This window comes from Salvelinus alpinus, chromosome 18 (genome assembly GCF_045679555.1).
Source record: "Salvelinus alpinus chromosome 18, SLU_Salpinus.1, whole genome shotgun sequence".
Lineage (NCBI taxonomy): Eukaryota > Metazoa > Chordata > Actinopteri > Salmoniformes > Salmonidae > Salvelinus > Salvelinus alpinus.
In genome coordinates, this window is record NC_092103.1 from 40,663,963 (window position 1) to 40,681,426 (window position 17,464).

Sequence of the window (17,464 nt, forward strand, 5' to 3'; positions counted from 1 at the left end):
TCCTTTTCTTCCATTCCACTTAATATCCCTCCATAACAGTCCTTCACAGTGGAGGACACTACTCCATAAATCTCTCTTTGTATAGTGTGAAGGCTTCCAATGCCAAACAGAAGTCTGTACTTGTCAAACTGTACATCTAACCTGGTGACATTATTTTGCACAACTTGACACCACTCTGCCAAGAACCAACCAACTATAACAACTTTGTTTTATCCAACGGTCTATTGTCACAGAAGTGACATTATGTAACTCTTTTAACACCATGCTGCCAATTATCAACCTTCACTCTATAACATCCTTGTTTTATGCAACGGTCTGTATATTGTTAACATGCGCCATTCCATTATGTCTTGTAGTTTGTTTTTAGTTAAATGGGTTGTTGGGAACACCAACCGAACCTGGTCTTCACACCCTCTGCTCTGTGAGTGAAGACAGGATATCCACTGACAAGGCTGAGGATGTATTCACACTTAGTGCACCGCTGTTTCCTTTCAGCATGTATGCTATGGCGGAACCTGTCCAAGCTAAATGATTCATGGGGTTGAAACGGCTAATGATGGTGCAGAGGCTGCAGAATCCAGGTCTCTAGAAAAATAATTGAGCTGAAAAGACATCCAGGTTTTCTTTTCTGAAAGTCTTCTACAATGACCCGTCTCGCTCATGAGAAATGCTATTATTGCTGCTCGGCAACACATTGGTCCAGTATGTCAACAACAAAGCACTTCCCTTGCTAACAGTGCTTAATGTCGGCCATTTGAGTTCGAAGTACAAAACCAGAAACCCATTGGTAAAGAGAATCATGGATTTAATTTGACTTCATAACCTTTTCAAGTTTCCAGTGAGAAACAGTTGTGTTTCTAATAATAAAATCCCTCTTGAAGTGATGTTTAGCAAGGCAAGAAGCCTTGCTGATGCTTTTAGTCTTTTAAAAGAACAGAGAAGTTAACTTCAAGGCAGTGTGGATAAGTCCCTGTGGATTGAGTATGCGTGCTAAGTGGAGAACGGCTGGTTGGAAATAGCAAAATAAATGCGAGTGTAGAACCACATACTGCAGAAAGCTTTATTTAATGGTATATTGTGAGCAACAGCTGCTGTAGTTGAATGCATTGTACAGCTAGCTACTGTGTGTAGGCTATATGGAGAGTGTAAGACCTGTATATCACTCAAGGTCCTGACAGAAAATATTCATCATAAGTTGATGTTTGACTATTAGGCCTAACCCAGTCAAGTCATAGGTACGTGATCATTTAATTGGTCTGGATATAGATTGAATTGTCAGAAAAACACTGTAAAAATAAACTCTTTTAGATGAGCTGTACACTATTGAAGTTCCCCATTTTCTGCTATCGAGTTCTGTATGGAGGCTGTCCATCCAAATTGGGTTTAGACTAGCTTAATGAACAGACACGCATGCTTGATAATAATTAAATGGGACCGCAAACAATAACTAATTCCCTTGGTTGGTAACCACAATATTTTATATGGACATAATCTAAATTGTTAGATCATAATAACAGAGAACTGTGGGAGAGTAAAGACAGAACTATGACTGCAACATCATTATGATTTAATGAAAATCATGACATTTAAAACAGCATCAGTCACAAAATATATACAAAGAGGGTTTGTTTATTAAATAAATACTGCACCATGTAATAAATTAATCTATTCATGTACACTATGTGAAATGGCATTGGTCCTTGAAGGTCCTCTGGCTTTCTCTACCTTTGATGATGTCACAGTAGGGCACAGTTGTAGCCGCACCATTGGCTTAGCAAAAGACCACCTGGCTAGAAGCCAACTCCCCACCTAGTGTTGTGGAATGTTTTCACAGTAACACGTTTCCTCCTCTGCCCTGCAGAGAGCTACTCAATTCATCTCCACCCTGTTGAAGCCTCGCCTTAACCAAAACCAAAACACCTAACTCCGCAACCACACAAAAAGATTGTCCTTTAAAAAAAACACTAGCGTTTCAGTTCCTTTTTGCAATGTATCGTCTGGATCCAGCCCAGCATTGTCCCACTCCTCTTACCAGCCTTTTCTCTTGGCTTTCCATGAAGGGATGAGTTTTGTCCCTCCATTCCATCCTGTCCATGCTGCCACAGACTTGCCACCCTCCAACCACAACAGAGCCATGTCAATTAACAAGTTCTCCCGTTAAACCAATCCCAGCCTCTTGACCTCTCACACAAACACCGAAGCCCCCAAAATGGCTACAGTGTTGGTTCTTCAGTTGCACCTCTGCAGCAGCATGTTGAGTGCGTACTCCATGCGACTGCACAGGTCAGCGCTGCAGCCGGCCATTAGGAGGGTGCTCAGGCGCAGGGTGGTGGAGATGCGCGCCTCGTTGATGTAGGTGAGCAGGTACTCATCACTCTGTCTGCACAGGAGGATCTTGGTGTGGTCATGGTAGAAGTTCACCTGCAAGGGAGGGGAGGGAGGTTAGGAGGAGTACCAACTAAGCAAGGATTCTTTCACATGGGAGTGGGTATATGTAGACTGTCTGTGGTGAGGTGTGTGCCTAGCAGTCTAGTCAGATTAGAGATTTGTTTTGAGAGGTGTGCACGCATGCACTTGTGAAAGCGAGGAGGTTGCGTGTGTGAAAGTGTGGCTGGATATGCTTCAATATATTCTCATTTGTTTTTCAAATCAGGGAGTTTGTCCCCCACTTTCAAGAAGCACAGTCCAAGGGGTTAATATAAAATGGCTCCCTACACATTTTAGAGACCAGTCATCTAGAAATAAGACAATAAGCGATATAGCTGTGCAGCTGTACCTGGAAGGTGCCGTCGTTGAAGAGCATCATGAGGGCCCGGTCTGACTTCAGCCACTGCAGCAGGTAGAGCCTGGGGGCCCTGGGGTCTGTCACATTGGGCAAGTCTCCACCATCCATAAGGTTCTCCTCCATGTAATGGGCAAAGTATTTCAGAATGGTGACCTGGCCTATGAATGGCTCTGGAGCCTCGCAGGTGGAGAAGACAGAACAATGGCCCAGCTCGGCATAGTAGTGAACGGTCCTGGAGAAAACACCAAGGGGGAAAACAGTTAGTGAGGAATACCAATGGCATGAGAATGGAATGGCTAAGTAATAGCAATGCCTAGGGATTAGCCAGGCCAAACATATCCTTTTTCTACCTAATAGCTTTGGAATTGACCATCCTATTTTCCCGTGTATTAGTAAGATCTGGAAACAAACTACTCAGACAGGGTGGCACTACTCACCTCTTATCTGCCAGCAGACTCATGTGCGTGCCATTGTTGAAGAGGACTCCCACGGTGTGGTCCGACAGCTGGTAGCCAAAGCCGTACTTGTTGGAGTAGTCGACCCATTTGGTCACCCACTGGAAGCTGCTGCCCAGATTCTCTTTGGGAAGATCATCAGCTAGGGGGAGGGGGGGGGGGACATTAACTCAATACTACAGTACTGTAGGCTATAGCACAGAATTTAGAAAATCTTAATTTCTTGTATGGATTCATTTTAATGACATGTTTATTCGGTTGCCACGGTGATATAAATGAAATACATTTCTATCTTCATTCAGTTCATTGTTGTGTTTATTACATACCTTCCGGCATATTCTCCAGACACCCTTTCAGCACCCGGGCCACGGTGTCTGCTACACTGCCCATGGTACTGTCCTCAAGACCTGCAGACCAATCAAAAAATATCATAAAAGACCATTCTCTATGTTTACATTTGGTTTCAAAAACATCCTACTGAACTAGGAATCTATCCTATTGTATCTCAGTCTTCTAAAAATAGAAGACTGCACATTGATTGTCTCAAATGTAACTGGCAGACTTTAAAATCCACTCATACTTTAAATTTTTTTTATCCAACTGTGCACAATATAGGGAATAGTGTGCAAGTCTCGCTTTGCACTTACATTCACTACTGCAGCTGCCCAGGGTGCCTCTGACAATCAAACGGATTGTGTCCCTCAGCTGCTGCTTGTTTGTGCCGTTGACCCCTTCCTTGACGGGGGCTGCTGGCCTGGCCACGTTGGGGGCCACCGGAGGCTTGCTGCTGTCCTCAGATGCCTGTCTGGAGAGAGGCTGGCTGATGGACGTCTTCCTCAGGTCATTCCGCAGCCTGGTGAGCTCCTCTTCCTCTTTGGCCATTCTATCTGTGGGCAGAACAAAAATGGCAGTTAGAAAATGGTGTCAAACTTTACAAAGATGGCCACTACGTAGAAGATCAGTATTGGTTTTTAACCACCATTTTTTTTGTGTTGCATTTGTCAGGTTACTTTGATAGATGTATGCATCTGTATTGGAGCAAGTAGACCAAGTTCCATTGCAATTTTTTGAAAATGTGTTTGCTCAATGTGAAAGTTATATCATCCCACTTCTTACTACTCAAATACCCTTTCAATACTTAACATTTCACTAGGATAATAAGCACACACAGACAGGGAGTACCTTTAAAGTACTACTTACTCAAAGTCCCCAAGTACTTGGCTTTGTCCTTCTTGCCCCCTCCGAACAGGGCGGCCGCAGCCTTCTTGAAGAAGCTCTTGGCAGGGCTGGTGTGGTGGAGGTCTGGGGCCGTGTGGCAGCAGCTGGCCGACAGCTTGTCTGGAGTGAACCCCTGGGTGACACACAGAAAGGGAATGGAAGTTAGCCTGATGTCGAGGTAGCCCAGGGTCCAAGTATGGATTGATCTCTACCTAAATATGGTTAGAAAGGAGGTGTGCTTGTGGGGATAAGTGTTGAGTATGCATGGTCAGAATGTGACTGAGGTCAGTCAATCACAGAGACTGACAGCCTCCCCCTTCCAAACATAAAACACACCTGGGTGAAGAAGTCATGTCTGAGGATGTCCTCCAGGTGTGGTCTGTCTGCAGGGCTCTTGGCCAGCATCCTGCTGATCAGCTGTTTGGCCTGGGCCGTCAGGGAGGAGGGCAGCGTGTAGCGTGCCTCGCGGATACATCGGTACGTCTCCTTCAGGTTGGTGGTCTCAAACGGGGGTCTGCCAAGGAGCATGGTGTACCTGCAGATGTAAGGGATGGACAGAGACAGTCAGTAACCCCACTAATGACTGACAGTGATTGGGTCAGACCAATACTCTATCCACCGTTTTATAGTCAAGGGAATAGCCTTGTGTTCACACAATCACAACCAATAAATTGTAGCTGCCTGCACACACTCAAGATAGTCCAAAGAAACACGAGTTGAATATCTAAACTCAAACTTCAACAGCTGAATCCTAACATGAGAAGCATGTGCATAACCTAAACCTATAGTACAATTCTGAAATCTCTGACTGACACAAATGCAGGATTTACCCAAGTAGCCAACATAAAGGTAAAGGTAAAATACACAAAAATCTCAGGTTAGGACTTAAACACTTAGGGAATTCAGACATGAATCAGAATGAAGCAAGAGGCTCTATTGAGGTGAATATGAACATGGAAGTATCCAAACAAAACATACATGACGCATCCCAGGGCCCAGATGTCCGACTCGCAGCCGTGGCCTTGCTTGTTGAGCACCTCAGGGGACAGGTAGTTGGGCGTGCCACATATCGTCCTCCTTCGGTTCTCAACGGGCTCCAGCTTGGCAGCCAGGCCAAAGTCCCCAACCTTCAGGTCCATAGACTCGTTGATGAAGAAGTTGCCTACGGGGAGGGCGTGGGGGGGTTAGTGACTTTGGTCATGACAATGAAGACATAACCTAAGAGGGGGAAATATACAAGAGGCAGTCTGTCCAATGAAATTGGCTATGCACATCATCTTATAAAAAACACAACATTCAGCAAGGTAGAATGACTATTCATTTAAAGCTGTGTTAAGTCAGAAGTCAATGAGCACAAATGTTCTATCAATGACCTGAAGGATGTGCCATTGTCCTAAAACATTACAGGAATGGTGAGCATCCATTCGTTTGCTTAATGGTGAAACAAAAACAATATTTCACCCAATGATCCAACAGAGACTGGTGTGACTAGCCAACCTACCCAGTTTCAGGTCCCTGTGCAGGATCTCCTGTTCGTGGAGGTACCTCAACCCGGAGACGATCTGTCGGAGGTAGTACCTCACCTCAGGCTCTGTCAGTACTTTCCGAGCCTTCAGGATGTGGGCCAGTGACTGCAAAGTAAACAAAGGAAGCGGTTAAAAAGATGTCACCTTTGTTGATACCAAGGATGTAGGCAGAAAAGTCATCAGGGTCGTATTAATTAAAGCACAACATTTTGCAACGGAAAATGAAAATTAGCATTTTTTAATTGACCATTTCAGTAAAGGTTAGGGGAGGGTTTAACTCACTCGTCGACTGCAGTATTCCAAGAGAATGTAGATGTTGTCTTTGTCCTCAAAGTGGTGGTAGAAGTGCACAATGTGCTTATGGTGGAGAATTCTGTGCAGCTCAATCTCTCTGTCAATCTGAGGAATTCAAATTGCCTTTGGTCAAATAACATGCACACACGACATGGGCCACAATCAATAAAATAAAATAAAGTATTGCGCATACCTTTTCCCTTTGGTGCGGTTTGGAGACCCGCGTGTGTGGAATGATCTTTGCAGCATACACTTTGCCTGATGCTAAATCTGTGAATTCATAACATTTGGCAAATCCTCCCTATGGACAGAGAAGTGTCAGATCGGTAAATCAACAAAGATGTACTGAAAATGGACCAGCGGATCAATGTAGCCTGACGCTCAATATCTCACAGCCATTGGTGTAAATGCACGGACCCACATCGAAACAGTTTCTAGCCTACACCAATAATGTGATAAATCATAATATTATCAATAAAAATGGCTTGCAATAGGCTACTGCAAATGATAACATGAACAATGTACAACAACTTCTTTCCCCTGGACAATATTGGATTTAAAAAAATTATAATTAAAGACTCAGCCAGGTAGAATTCCTAACCAATCTGTTGAAATGAATTTACCTTGCCCAGAACTTTTCCTCGGCAATAGCATTTCCCCTTCGTTGGATCCGTAATAATCCGTGACAACTCTTGTGTGGCTTGAATTTGCTCCTCTGATTTCTTCCTCTTGATCTCGGAGGGCTTGTTCACGGAGTGTTCACACATGGTGGGTTGTGGAGCTATACTCCTGAGTATATCCATGTGTGCTGTATTTGATGTGGAACGCTGAACAGTCGCTCTGAGCTTTATAAAGGAGTGTCCGCCCCTAACAATCGACGTCACACAGTATGGCTCTCCGCCGAGGGGGTGAAGTGTGATGTGACTTCAAACCATGTTCAACAAATCGGTGTTGAAGAACGCACGCAACAACACCTCTAACCAGCAAACTCGTAGGCATAATAACCATAATGTGAGACAGGCTGATCCATATGAATATACACATATGAGCTTTCCTTACTTATTTACAACAACAAAAAAGAAACAAATCATAGCGTTACTAATATAATGTTCGTTAAATATGTAAAATATATATATATAATATCGGAAAATCTCGGGTACAATCCCATCTCTAGTTATCAAACTGAAACTTTTATCACCACCTTCAGATGATGATGAATGATGGTGCCAAATAAGAGACCGAGATGTTGGGCTACTATAGTCCCTAATAAATAAAACACTTACAGGGGTTATAAAAAAACACGACCTTTTGGCTAGCATATGTGTATTCAATAGGAACCGTTCTGATAGTTTGGAGGGGTGGGGACGCCACCCAGTGGAACTCAACGCATCTTCCATACATATTGTGTGCCTCGTTATGATGATCAGTGTGAAAAGAAGACAGATAGAGGTCTAGACAATATGTTTTTTTTTATTATTGCTCAGCCAAATGACAATCAGTTGTATAGAAAGTTTACCTAATTTCACACAAATCAAATATTCTACTGTTTGATCACAAAACATGAATAAATACCATGTTTTTCTATTATTTAAAATGTACTGTGTCTTAATATAATAATAATATATCTAATGTCTTTCTACTACAATCCACCCCCCCACCTGCATTGGTCAGTGTGTGAAGATAAATACACGGTATAATAGCTAGTGGCATGACACCATGTGTGACAAACCTACATGCAGGAGGTGTGTGACAGTTTCACACTTTTTTTTGTTCATACCAAATCCAGAGGTGGTTGGTTGAAAGGGAAGTAAGACAATTAGAAACTCCAGTCGTCTCGCTTTACTGTCGAAGTAATCTACTGCAAGGTAAGACACATTTAACTGTTCTATAATCTTGTTACTATTGTAGTAGTACTATAATATCACTGTATTAATACAGTGGGTTAACATGATCAACTTTTGTACGGTAGCTTTTACGTTTGTGCGTTGAAATCAATATGTTTAAGTCCTGATGACTGGAAGGGAGTGGCAGGTAACCTAGTGGTTAAAAGTGTTGGGCCAGTAACTGAAAGGTTGCTGGTTCAAATCCCTGAGCTGTCTAGGTGAAAAACATGCCGATGTGCCCACCCTAATTGCTCCTGTAAGTCGCTCTGGATAAGAGTGTTTGGTAAAATGTAGATGTATCCTTATCTAAGTCCTGATAACCTGAAAATATAAATATATGACGTTTAGCAGACACTTTTATCCAAAGCAACTAACAGTCATGTGTGCATACATTATTTTTATGTATGGGTGGCCCCAGGCATCAAACCCACAACCCTGGTGGTGCCAGCGCCATGCTCTACCAACTGAGCCATACAGGACCACCCCTATTTTAATCCCGATAACTAGAAACATACATATTTTATGTCCTGATAACTAGAAACATCCCTATTTATATCCTCATAGCTAGAAACATCCCTATTTTATATCCTGATAACTAGAAACATCCCTATTTATATCCTGATAACTAGAAACATCTTTATTTATATCCTGATAACTAGAAACATCCCTATTTATGTCCTGATAACTCGACACATCCCTATTTATATCCTGATAACTAGAAACATCCCTAGTTATATCCTGATAACTAGAAACATCCCTATTTATGTCCTGATAACTAGAAACATCCCTATTTTATGTCCTGATAACTAGAAACATCCCTATTTATATCCTGATAACTAGAAACATCCCTATTTATATCCTGATAACTAGAAACATCCCTATTTTATATCCTGATAACTAGAAACATCTCTATTTATGTGATGATAACTAGAAACATACCTATTTATGTCCTGATAACTAGAAACATCCCTATCTATGTGATGATAACTAGAAACATCCCTATTTATATCCTGATAACTAGAAACATCCCTAGTTATATCCTGATAACTAGAAACATACCTATTTATGTCCTGATAACTAGAAACATCCCTATCTATGTGATGATAACTAGAAACATACCTATTTATGTCCTGATAACTAGAAACATCCCTATTTATGTCCTGATAACTAGAAACATCCCTATTTATATCCTGATAACTAGAAACATCCCTATTTATGTACTGATAACTAGAAACATCCCTATTTATATCCTGATAACTAGAAACATCCCTATTTATATCCTGATAACTAGAAACATCCCTATTTATGTCCTGATAACTAGAAACATCCCTATTTATATCCTGATAACTAGAAACATCCCTATTTATATCCTGATAACTAGAAACATCCCTATTTATGTCCTGATAACTAGAAACATCCCTATTTATATCCTGATAACTAGAAACATCCCTATTTATGTCCTGATAACTAGAAACATCCCTATTTATATCCTGATAACTAGAAACATCCCTATTTATATCCTGATAACTAGAAACATCCCTATTTTATATCCTGATAACTAGAAACATCTCTATTTATATCCTGATAACTAGAAACATCCCTATTTATATCCTGATGCTAATTTGCATTCATTAGGCACTGTAATGTAACAGTGAACAATGAAAGAAAGGATAGTAAATAGTATGTTTTTGTAAAGGTCGGTATAAAAGTTCGGGTAATCCATTATCCCTAAACATGTTAGTTTTATTTGGTAAGTAGATCCAATTATTGATGTATTGCATATTTCACTGACGCAGAAAATACTTATTCAGTCAGTGGACATGCACCGGACGTGATTACTATTTCTGACCGTCTAGACTTTAGTCAGTTACCTGGCTGATTTGAACATGGATTTGAAGTACTACTCCTTGTGATAAAAGTAGTATGAGTCGAACATAAACTGTTCTGAATACAGACCACTACTTTAGGCTACCTGAATACATACCACTACTTTAGGCTACCTGAATACATACCACTACTTTAGGCTACCTGAATACATACCACTACTTTAGGCTACCTGAATACATACCACTACTTTAGGCTACCTGAATACATTCCATGTAGAAGTTTCAATTGACTTGCATTCTATTTCCATTTCTCTACATTTCTGATCCTACCTTCCTCTGCAGCTCCCTCTCCTGACCCTTCTGTACCAACCATGTCTAACTGCACCTCCACAACCCACTGTGGGGACAACTGCTGCCCACACACCAGCAGGGGTCAAATCCTTGGTCCGGTCACGTTTGTTCTCATCGTGCTTGGTGTGTGTGGAGGCCTAGCTTATTGGTGGCGTCGCCAGACCAGGCAGGACCAACCCACCTCCCAAGTTTCGCCCAAGCTAACACAGATCAACAAACCTCCAGCGGAGTCCTCTAGAGTCTATGAGAAGAGTCAACCATGTCCTGTGATGGAAAGACCACCACTCCCATTCCCCACGGATGACGTGTCAATGTCTATGGCGGCTGGCTACCCTATGGGAAACCACAGTGGTAGAGCTGGGTGCTATGAGAGTGACTATGACAATTTACGACTGGCAAGACCAGAGGAGCCAAAGGCAGCTGCTGGCAACTGTTCAGCAAGCGTGGGTAGTGAGGGTGATGATATGATGTGTGATGCCCCAAAAGAAGAGGGCAGTGAGGGGGACTATATGATGTATAATGCCCCAGAAGAAGAGGGTAGTGAGGGGGACTATATGATGTATAATGCCCCAGAAGAAGAGGGTAGTGAGGGGGACTATATGATGTATAATGCCCCAGAAGAAGAGGGTAGTGAGGGGGACTATATGATGTATAATGCCCCAGAACAAGAGGGTAGTGAGGGGGACTGTATTATGCGTGATGCCCCAGAAGAACAGGAGGAGGACGGCATTTACGCCAACTACCGAAGGGTCGTCAAAAATAGTGATGTCTCTGCTGCAGCTGGACCTAGTGGCTTAGCTGTGCATAGATCCTAATAATTATCTGGAGGATAAACTCTGACCACAACCACAGTCTTCAATAGAACACTTTTCTCAGGTCGATTTTTCTTGTTTGTGGCTTCAAGTTGACTTAAGACATTTGAAAAGCAAACCTTCCCAGGAAATAATAAGGTCACACAAGTGAACTGATAAAAAAATGACTTCAAGCATGCAATCCTTATGCTATGTCTTTGGTCTTGCTGCATATCCAACAAAGTAAATGTGCATCAAAGTTATAGTAAACACTGTAAATAAGCATATGTATTTTATTCCCTTCTATTTTACATTCTGCTAACAGCCTTTCTATTCTGTGGCTAAGATTTAATAAGGTACTATTGAAGATTTAGAGGGGCAGCAATAGCCAGCATGGTCTTTTGTAATTCAACATGCACATTGTACAAACCATTATGTGGGGCCAATGAAATGACATGGAACTTATGTTAAGAAGTTTTCTTGCACACCATTGCTTACCATGCAGAGGGGCAATGAGCATGTTGCCATTTGCTCTAAGGAAAAGTATTTATGTAACCGAATGAAATGTATATGACTGTAACCTATTGAGACACTGAAGGATAGGGCTTGCGGACAGTGCTGACATCATAGGCCCACACCTGGTCTAACCCCGCCCCCTTGGAGCAGGTGTGTGGCCAATGAGGGAAGTGGAAGCGACACACCACCACCCTGGCATCCTCAGAAAGCTCCTTCAGCAGCTTCTCCTCTAGAACTTCCATCTGTCAGACAGCAATGGCACAGATATGAAGAAAGGGAATTAGATACTGTGCTACGTGGGTTGAGAGGTAATACCGGCCCAAAAGTAAGACTTTACTTCAGTGAACAGGGTTGAACAGGTTTGAGTCTTGTGGTCCACCAGGCTTTAAAAAAAAAGTGAAACTTACCACTGCGGGGGCCATAAATACAGTCACGTTGTTGTATCGTGATAGATCCGTCTGCAAAAGACAAGAAAAGAACATAGCATAGAAGCAAATGAAGCATCGCTTCTCGAACAACAGCAGTGGAACTTTTTATTTACATCTCTGACGATATTGGTCATGATTACTGGTAGAGAATCTGTTAATAATTTCCTATACTGTGTGTCATTGTTGTGACTGTAAAAGAGGTTATGATAAAATGAAAATGTTTTGCATACTGTTCCAGTGACTTACTGCACATACTGGAAATTAAAATAAATAAGAAGCATGTTCTCAATCGACACAGATATTTCTGTCATTTATATTAGTTTTTATTGGACACGTAGCCTACATGGTCCCTGACCAATAAACTTAATAAAATAAATCAATAAACATGGAATTCATACTGTACCTTCCAGACATCCTTGCTGACAAAATTGTCCTTAGTATATGTTTTTCCCCTCCACCAGGCTCTATCTCGTGGGTAGGTCTGCAGCGTTGAGTTGATCTCAAACCCAGTGCATTGGAACCCAACTGCCGGTTGTTGTGCAGACTGGTCTCATTCATTGCAGTGAGTATAAAATGACATTCACTTCATAACTAGTCATGTGGTGACAGATAATAGTTATATTGTTCTTTTATGTCAATGCTCAAAATACTATTGTACATAACTGAGTGAATGTCCCTGTCCTTTGGCCTAAGTGAATGAATAGACTTTGTTTGTTTCGTTCATATTTTCCAATCTTGAAGACAACAGGTTTGGAGACAGGTTTTAGTGAGAGAGAACTCCTTTGTACAGTATGTTTGTAGTTGTATGAGCTAGTCAATATCTGTCTGAGCATCTGGTTAAAAATATCACTGGACTAAGGCCTGGTTGGTCCATCAGTTAGTGTCGCCGTCTACAGCATGCAGATCTGCCGGTGTTAATGTGGATTTGAATCCAGCTCACTGCCTTTGTGAGGCCACTCTCTGTCCATCTTCCATCCCATCTCTCTTCTGTTCAATAAAACAAAATACAAAATACAAAATACAAAAAGTTTTATTTCAAAAAAGTATAATATGACTAACAATACCTTGACCCTAAAGGGGACTTTCAGGCCTGGCATCACAACCATGACCCACAGCCCCAGTCAAGATGGCCGACATCCACAAGGTAACAGAGCTGTTGTTCTGGTAGCTGTAGAGGAGTCTTGTGTTGTGCTCCTGGAGCATGACCTCGATGGAGTCCTCCATGGTGACATCCCACTGCTGTGACCATGCAGAGAGGCCATATAAGAGTGCACAGTGTTTGATAATACGTAGGGTCTGGAGTTTTACCTGGTTAGGTACAACTAACCTAGGTATTATTTCAGCAGTGTTGGGGAAGCGACTCTGAAATCATAGTTTACCAAACTACCAGTTACTGCACATTGGAAAAAGTTAAGCTACACTAAAGCTACCCTTAAGAGAAATTTAAAAAAATGTTTACTTAACCAAAGTATTTCACCACATCCAAGATACTTTGTGAAACATCATATCTAAATCTGAAATGTTATAGACGACAAAATGCAAGAACAGTTCACTTTGGGGTCAGATGTTAACAGAATGTGTAATTTAGCCTATTAAACACCCCCCCAAAACAATTCAAGTGAGAATTAAGAAAGTCTGATAACAAAAATGTATTTATTTTATTTAAAAAGTAGTGTAGGTTCAGTAGTTAGCTTCACCGCAAAAAAAGTAATTAACTGAAGACCAAGATTTGAATTGAGTTCAACGACCACCAAGCTACTGCAAACATGTAGTTTCATTACTAGTTGAACTACATGAAGGAACTACTCCCCAACACTGTATTTCAGTACTAACTAAAGTTTAGAATTGAGACCATGAACCCAAACTATATCACTCTTATATTCTCACTATAATTATATGACTATCTGCTGTGTCATTTCTACATACAGGATTCATACTACGATGAACAAAAATATAAACGTAACATGTAAAGTGTTGGTCCCATGTTTCATGATCTGATATAAAAGAGCCCAGAAACGTTCCATAAGCACAAAAATCTTGTTTTTCTCAAATTTTGTGCACAAATTTGTTTACACCTCTGTTAGCGAGCATTTCTCCTATGCTATCGGCAGGCATTAGCTACGGACAACGAACACGATTGCATTTTATTAATGGCAATTTGAATGCACAGAGATACTGTAACGAGATCCTGAGGCCCATTGTAGTGCCATTCATCCACCGCCATCACCTGGTGTTTCGACATGATAATGCACAGCCCCATGTCGCAAGGATCTGTACATAATTCCTGGAAGCTGAAAATGTCCCAGTTCTTCCATGGCCTGCATCCTCACCAGACACTTCACCCATTGAACATTTTCAGGAAGCTCTGGATCAACGTGTAGGACAGAATGTTCCAGGTCCGCCAACTGAAGAGGAGTGGGACAACATTCCACAGGCCATCAACAGCTTGATCAACTCTATGCGAAGGAGATACCGCACTACATGAAGCAAATGGTTGCTAGATACTGACATTTATTTTTTAAGGTATCTGTGACCAACAGATGCATATCTGTATTCCCAGTCATGTGAAATCCATAGTTTAGGGACAGATTCATTTATTTCAGTTGACTAATTTACCTATAAACTATAACTCAGTAATTCTTTGAAATTGTGGCATGTTGGGTTTATATTTTTGTTCAGTATAGAATGAGACTCATTCAGTTAGTGAAATCCACTGGGCAATGAAAGAGGACGAGAAGTTGCTTAATAGGCTCACTAGTTAGTGGAATATCAGCTCTAGTCTGCACATTTGACTTTCTTTTCCTTTTGCCATGAACACTAGATGTCGCCACAGTAACATTCTAAATTAACATTCTAAAGTGTCATCGTCCAAAAACTGGTAGTGTACTAGTGCTGCTGTGCCTTCCACCTAGCGTCCAAGATATAGCAGATAACAGGGAAATGTAATTACATTACTGGCGACAACGTGATCACTGCTCACAAATTCAGTCATGTTCCACGTATATTACCATTTAAAACTCCTATTTTCATTATTAACCAGTGACATTATAGCAATAATCTAGTCATTTTTGCTAAACTTCCAGACAGAGCACAGCATAATATAACCCACCTGGCAAGCGTCAAATCCAGATTGACAAATTCTGCACCAATCAAATTCTTCTTTCCTCTTCTTCTATGATATAATTGTGGTCAGCAAACAAACATTTAAGGTGCTGGAGTGTGTGGTCAATCACGGTTTACAACATTAGCTCTACACTTCTAAATCCTCCTACCTAACTCAGTACACCTGGAAAATAAAAAAGAGCACTAATAACTTCTAAAAGACCATCCCCAAATTCCCTTCCAACCCCCGACCCCCCACCCCTACAACCTCCATGATCCGACACTTCAATCTTTCCTTCTCTTGAACATACTTACAACAATATAACGACACATGCAAAATCAAAATCACAGTTTCATCAACAATACACTCAAGACACAAACCATTCACCTTCTTGCCAATCAGATGTAATGACGGTTTCAATGTACAATGTCCTAGACGCAATCAAGCAAACACCACCTCTCCTTCCTAATCTGAATTTTGAATCTTGGTCCACCTACCTTTCTTTGAAGGGCATATAAATGCCGGCCCTTAGGCTCAGAGTCTGATATCTTCTGCCACACATCTATCAAAATGGCTTTGATCTTACATTTGGCCTCACCTCTACCCAGTGGAGCATGAATATAAATGATATCTAATTTTAAAGCCCTTTTGGCGGTCTGGTCAACAATTTAATTCCCTACCACACCCAAATGGGCTGGGACCCAGCAGAATCTCACTACTACACCCAGTCTCTCGATTCTCCACAATAACATGAATGCCTCCAATAGTAGGTCACTCCTATTAGATTTACCAGATGACAAACTATTCAACACAGACAGGGAATCGGAGCATACTATAATTCTGACAGGTTGTACGCCCTCCCACCACTGAAGGCGAACTACTATCGCCAACAGTTCAACTGAGTATACTGACAGTTCATCTGTTAGTCTTCTACATATCTCCACTTCTACATATCTCCACTTCTACACATCTCCACAATTCAGGAATGTAAACACCTGCTCCTGTGCTCCACTATCTGGGTCCTTGGATCCATCTGTGAAAAGCAGTAAAAATGCATAAAAACTTCTACCAATGTAATTGTCAACCAGTTTCCATATATCACTGACTTCTAACCAATCTTTCATTTTCTCTACCAAGGTTAGATCATCAACAGGATTCGGTAGTAATCACAGAGGAACATCCCCTATCACCATAGAAGGGCCAACCTCCAAAACCAATCAGATTACGATGTGAGCCTTTCTTTTACGCATGCTATATTAGGTTAAGATGTTTGGGTGAGCCTAGTTAACCCAATCAAAGTATTTTTCGTCGTTGATGACTGGTAAAAGACTACATTCCCCATCAGCTCAACATGCTGTGTGATTGTGAACGGTTCTCGCTATCCCGTATCGTCGGGACATCCCTAACCCATTGAATATGACCTGGTGAAATGGTTAAGGATTAGGATTATGGTTAGGCTAAGGGTAGGGATTAGGTTTAGGGTTTAGGATCGGGAAGTCCCAATGATCCCAGATAGAACTAACCGACTGTGAACGCGCGCAGTCGCGTGTCATTGCGCGCTCTCGTCTGTCTTGAAAAAAGGGGACAGCTCCGTTGCTTAAATCCAGAGGGAGGCACAGGCGGAGAATCTCTGGGTATCACTCGCTGAATTGAACACAACACATTTGGAAATCTGTTTGTCATTTAGTGGCACGCTCCAGGACGCACCTATGCAGGTAGTTGTATGTTTTTTGGCCCTTTATTTCTCATGACATATTTGTAGTCATATATGCCTGTGAATTATTTGTAAAAACTGTATGGCAATTATGGTAATCAAGCGCATCTGGCCACACTTACTAAAATTGTGCCCTGAAAAGGAGAGAGCTACGCATGAAATCGTATCTGTATACAGGCAGAGTGACAATATGTTTTTATGCAAAAACGAACTGATGGTGAAGAACATACGGTGTCAATATGGGGGTGGGGGTGCTTTTCTACCCTGTAGTTGTAGGAAAAACATTAGCCTATTTTACATTACTATGGATTGAATTAATAGCCAGCGATGAACTGTAACGTTAGTTGTTCGCTTGAATTTAGTAAATATCTTAGGCACATCATTTTATTAGCCTATGTGAGCTGGACCAAATTAACCCACATTAGATCTAATTGATGTTAGATACAATTGGTGTTAAATGATTAACATTTCTTATTTATAAGCTTTTATAGCTAGGCTAGACAGAAATAATACACCATCAAATGTAAATTAAAGTGTAATGTATTTTGTTGTGGAACTTTGAATGGTGTGCAGT

At 41.4% G+C, this 17,464-nt stretch overlaps 2 protein-coding genes and 1 pseudogene across 2 annotated transcripts in view; 1 reads left to right on the forward strand and 2 right to left on the reverse strand.

Moving 5' to 3' along the window:
• Positions 1-1,550: 1,550 nt before the first annotated feature.
• On the reverse strand, positions 1,551-7,112 carry LOC139544332 (serine/threonine-protein kinase PLK2-like). The gene is made up of 12 exons (XM_071351315.1): positions 6,902-7,112; positions 6,472-6,579; positions 6,267-6,383; positions 5,960-6,089; positions 5,437-5,620; positions 4,795-4,993; positions 4,441-4,591; positions 3,888-4,127; positions 3,567-3,647; positions 3,223-3,382; positions 2,777-3,017; positions 1,551-2,421 (listed from the first exon to the last, which is right to left on the reverse strand). The coding sequence occupies exons 1-12, from the start codon at positions 7,079-7,081 to the stop codon at positions 2,230-2,232; spliced, it is 1,983 nt and encodes a 660-aa protein (XP_071207416.1). The 5' UTR covers positions 7,082-7,112; the 3' UTR covers positions 1,551-2,229.
• Positions 7,113-11,407: 4,295 nt separating this feature from the next.
• On the reverse strand, positions 11,408-13,297 carry LOC139543461 (ATP synthase subunit C lysine N-methyltransferase-like; annotated as a pseudogene).
• A 3,389-nt stretch (positions 13,298-16,686) lies between these two features.
• LOC139544334 (ras-related protein Rab-3C-like) overlaps positions 16,687-17,464 on the forward strand; it is a 67,994-nt gene continuing 67,216 nt past the window's right edge. The window contains exon 1 of the mRNA XM_071351316.1: positions 16,687-16,891. Within this exon, the coding sequence (XP_071207417.1) occupies positions 16,886-16,891 (6 nt within the window). The 5' untranslated portion in view covers positions 16,687-16,885. The remainder of the gene's footprint in view (positions 16,892-17,464) is intronic.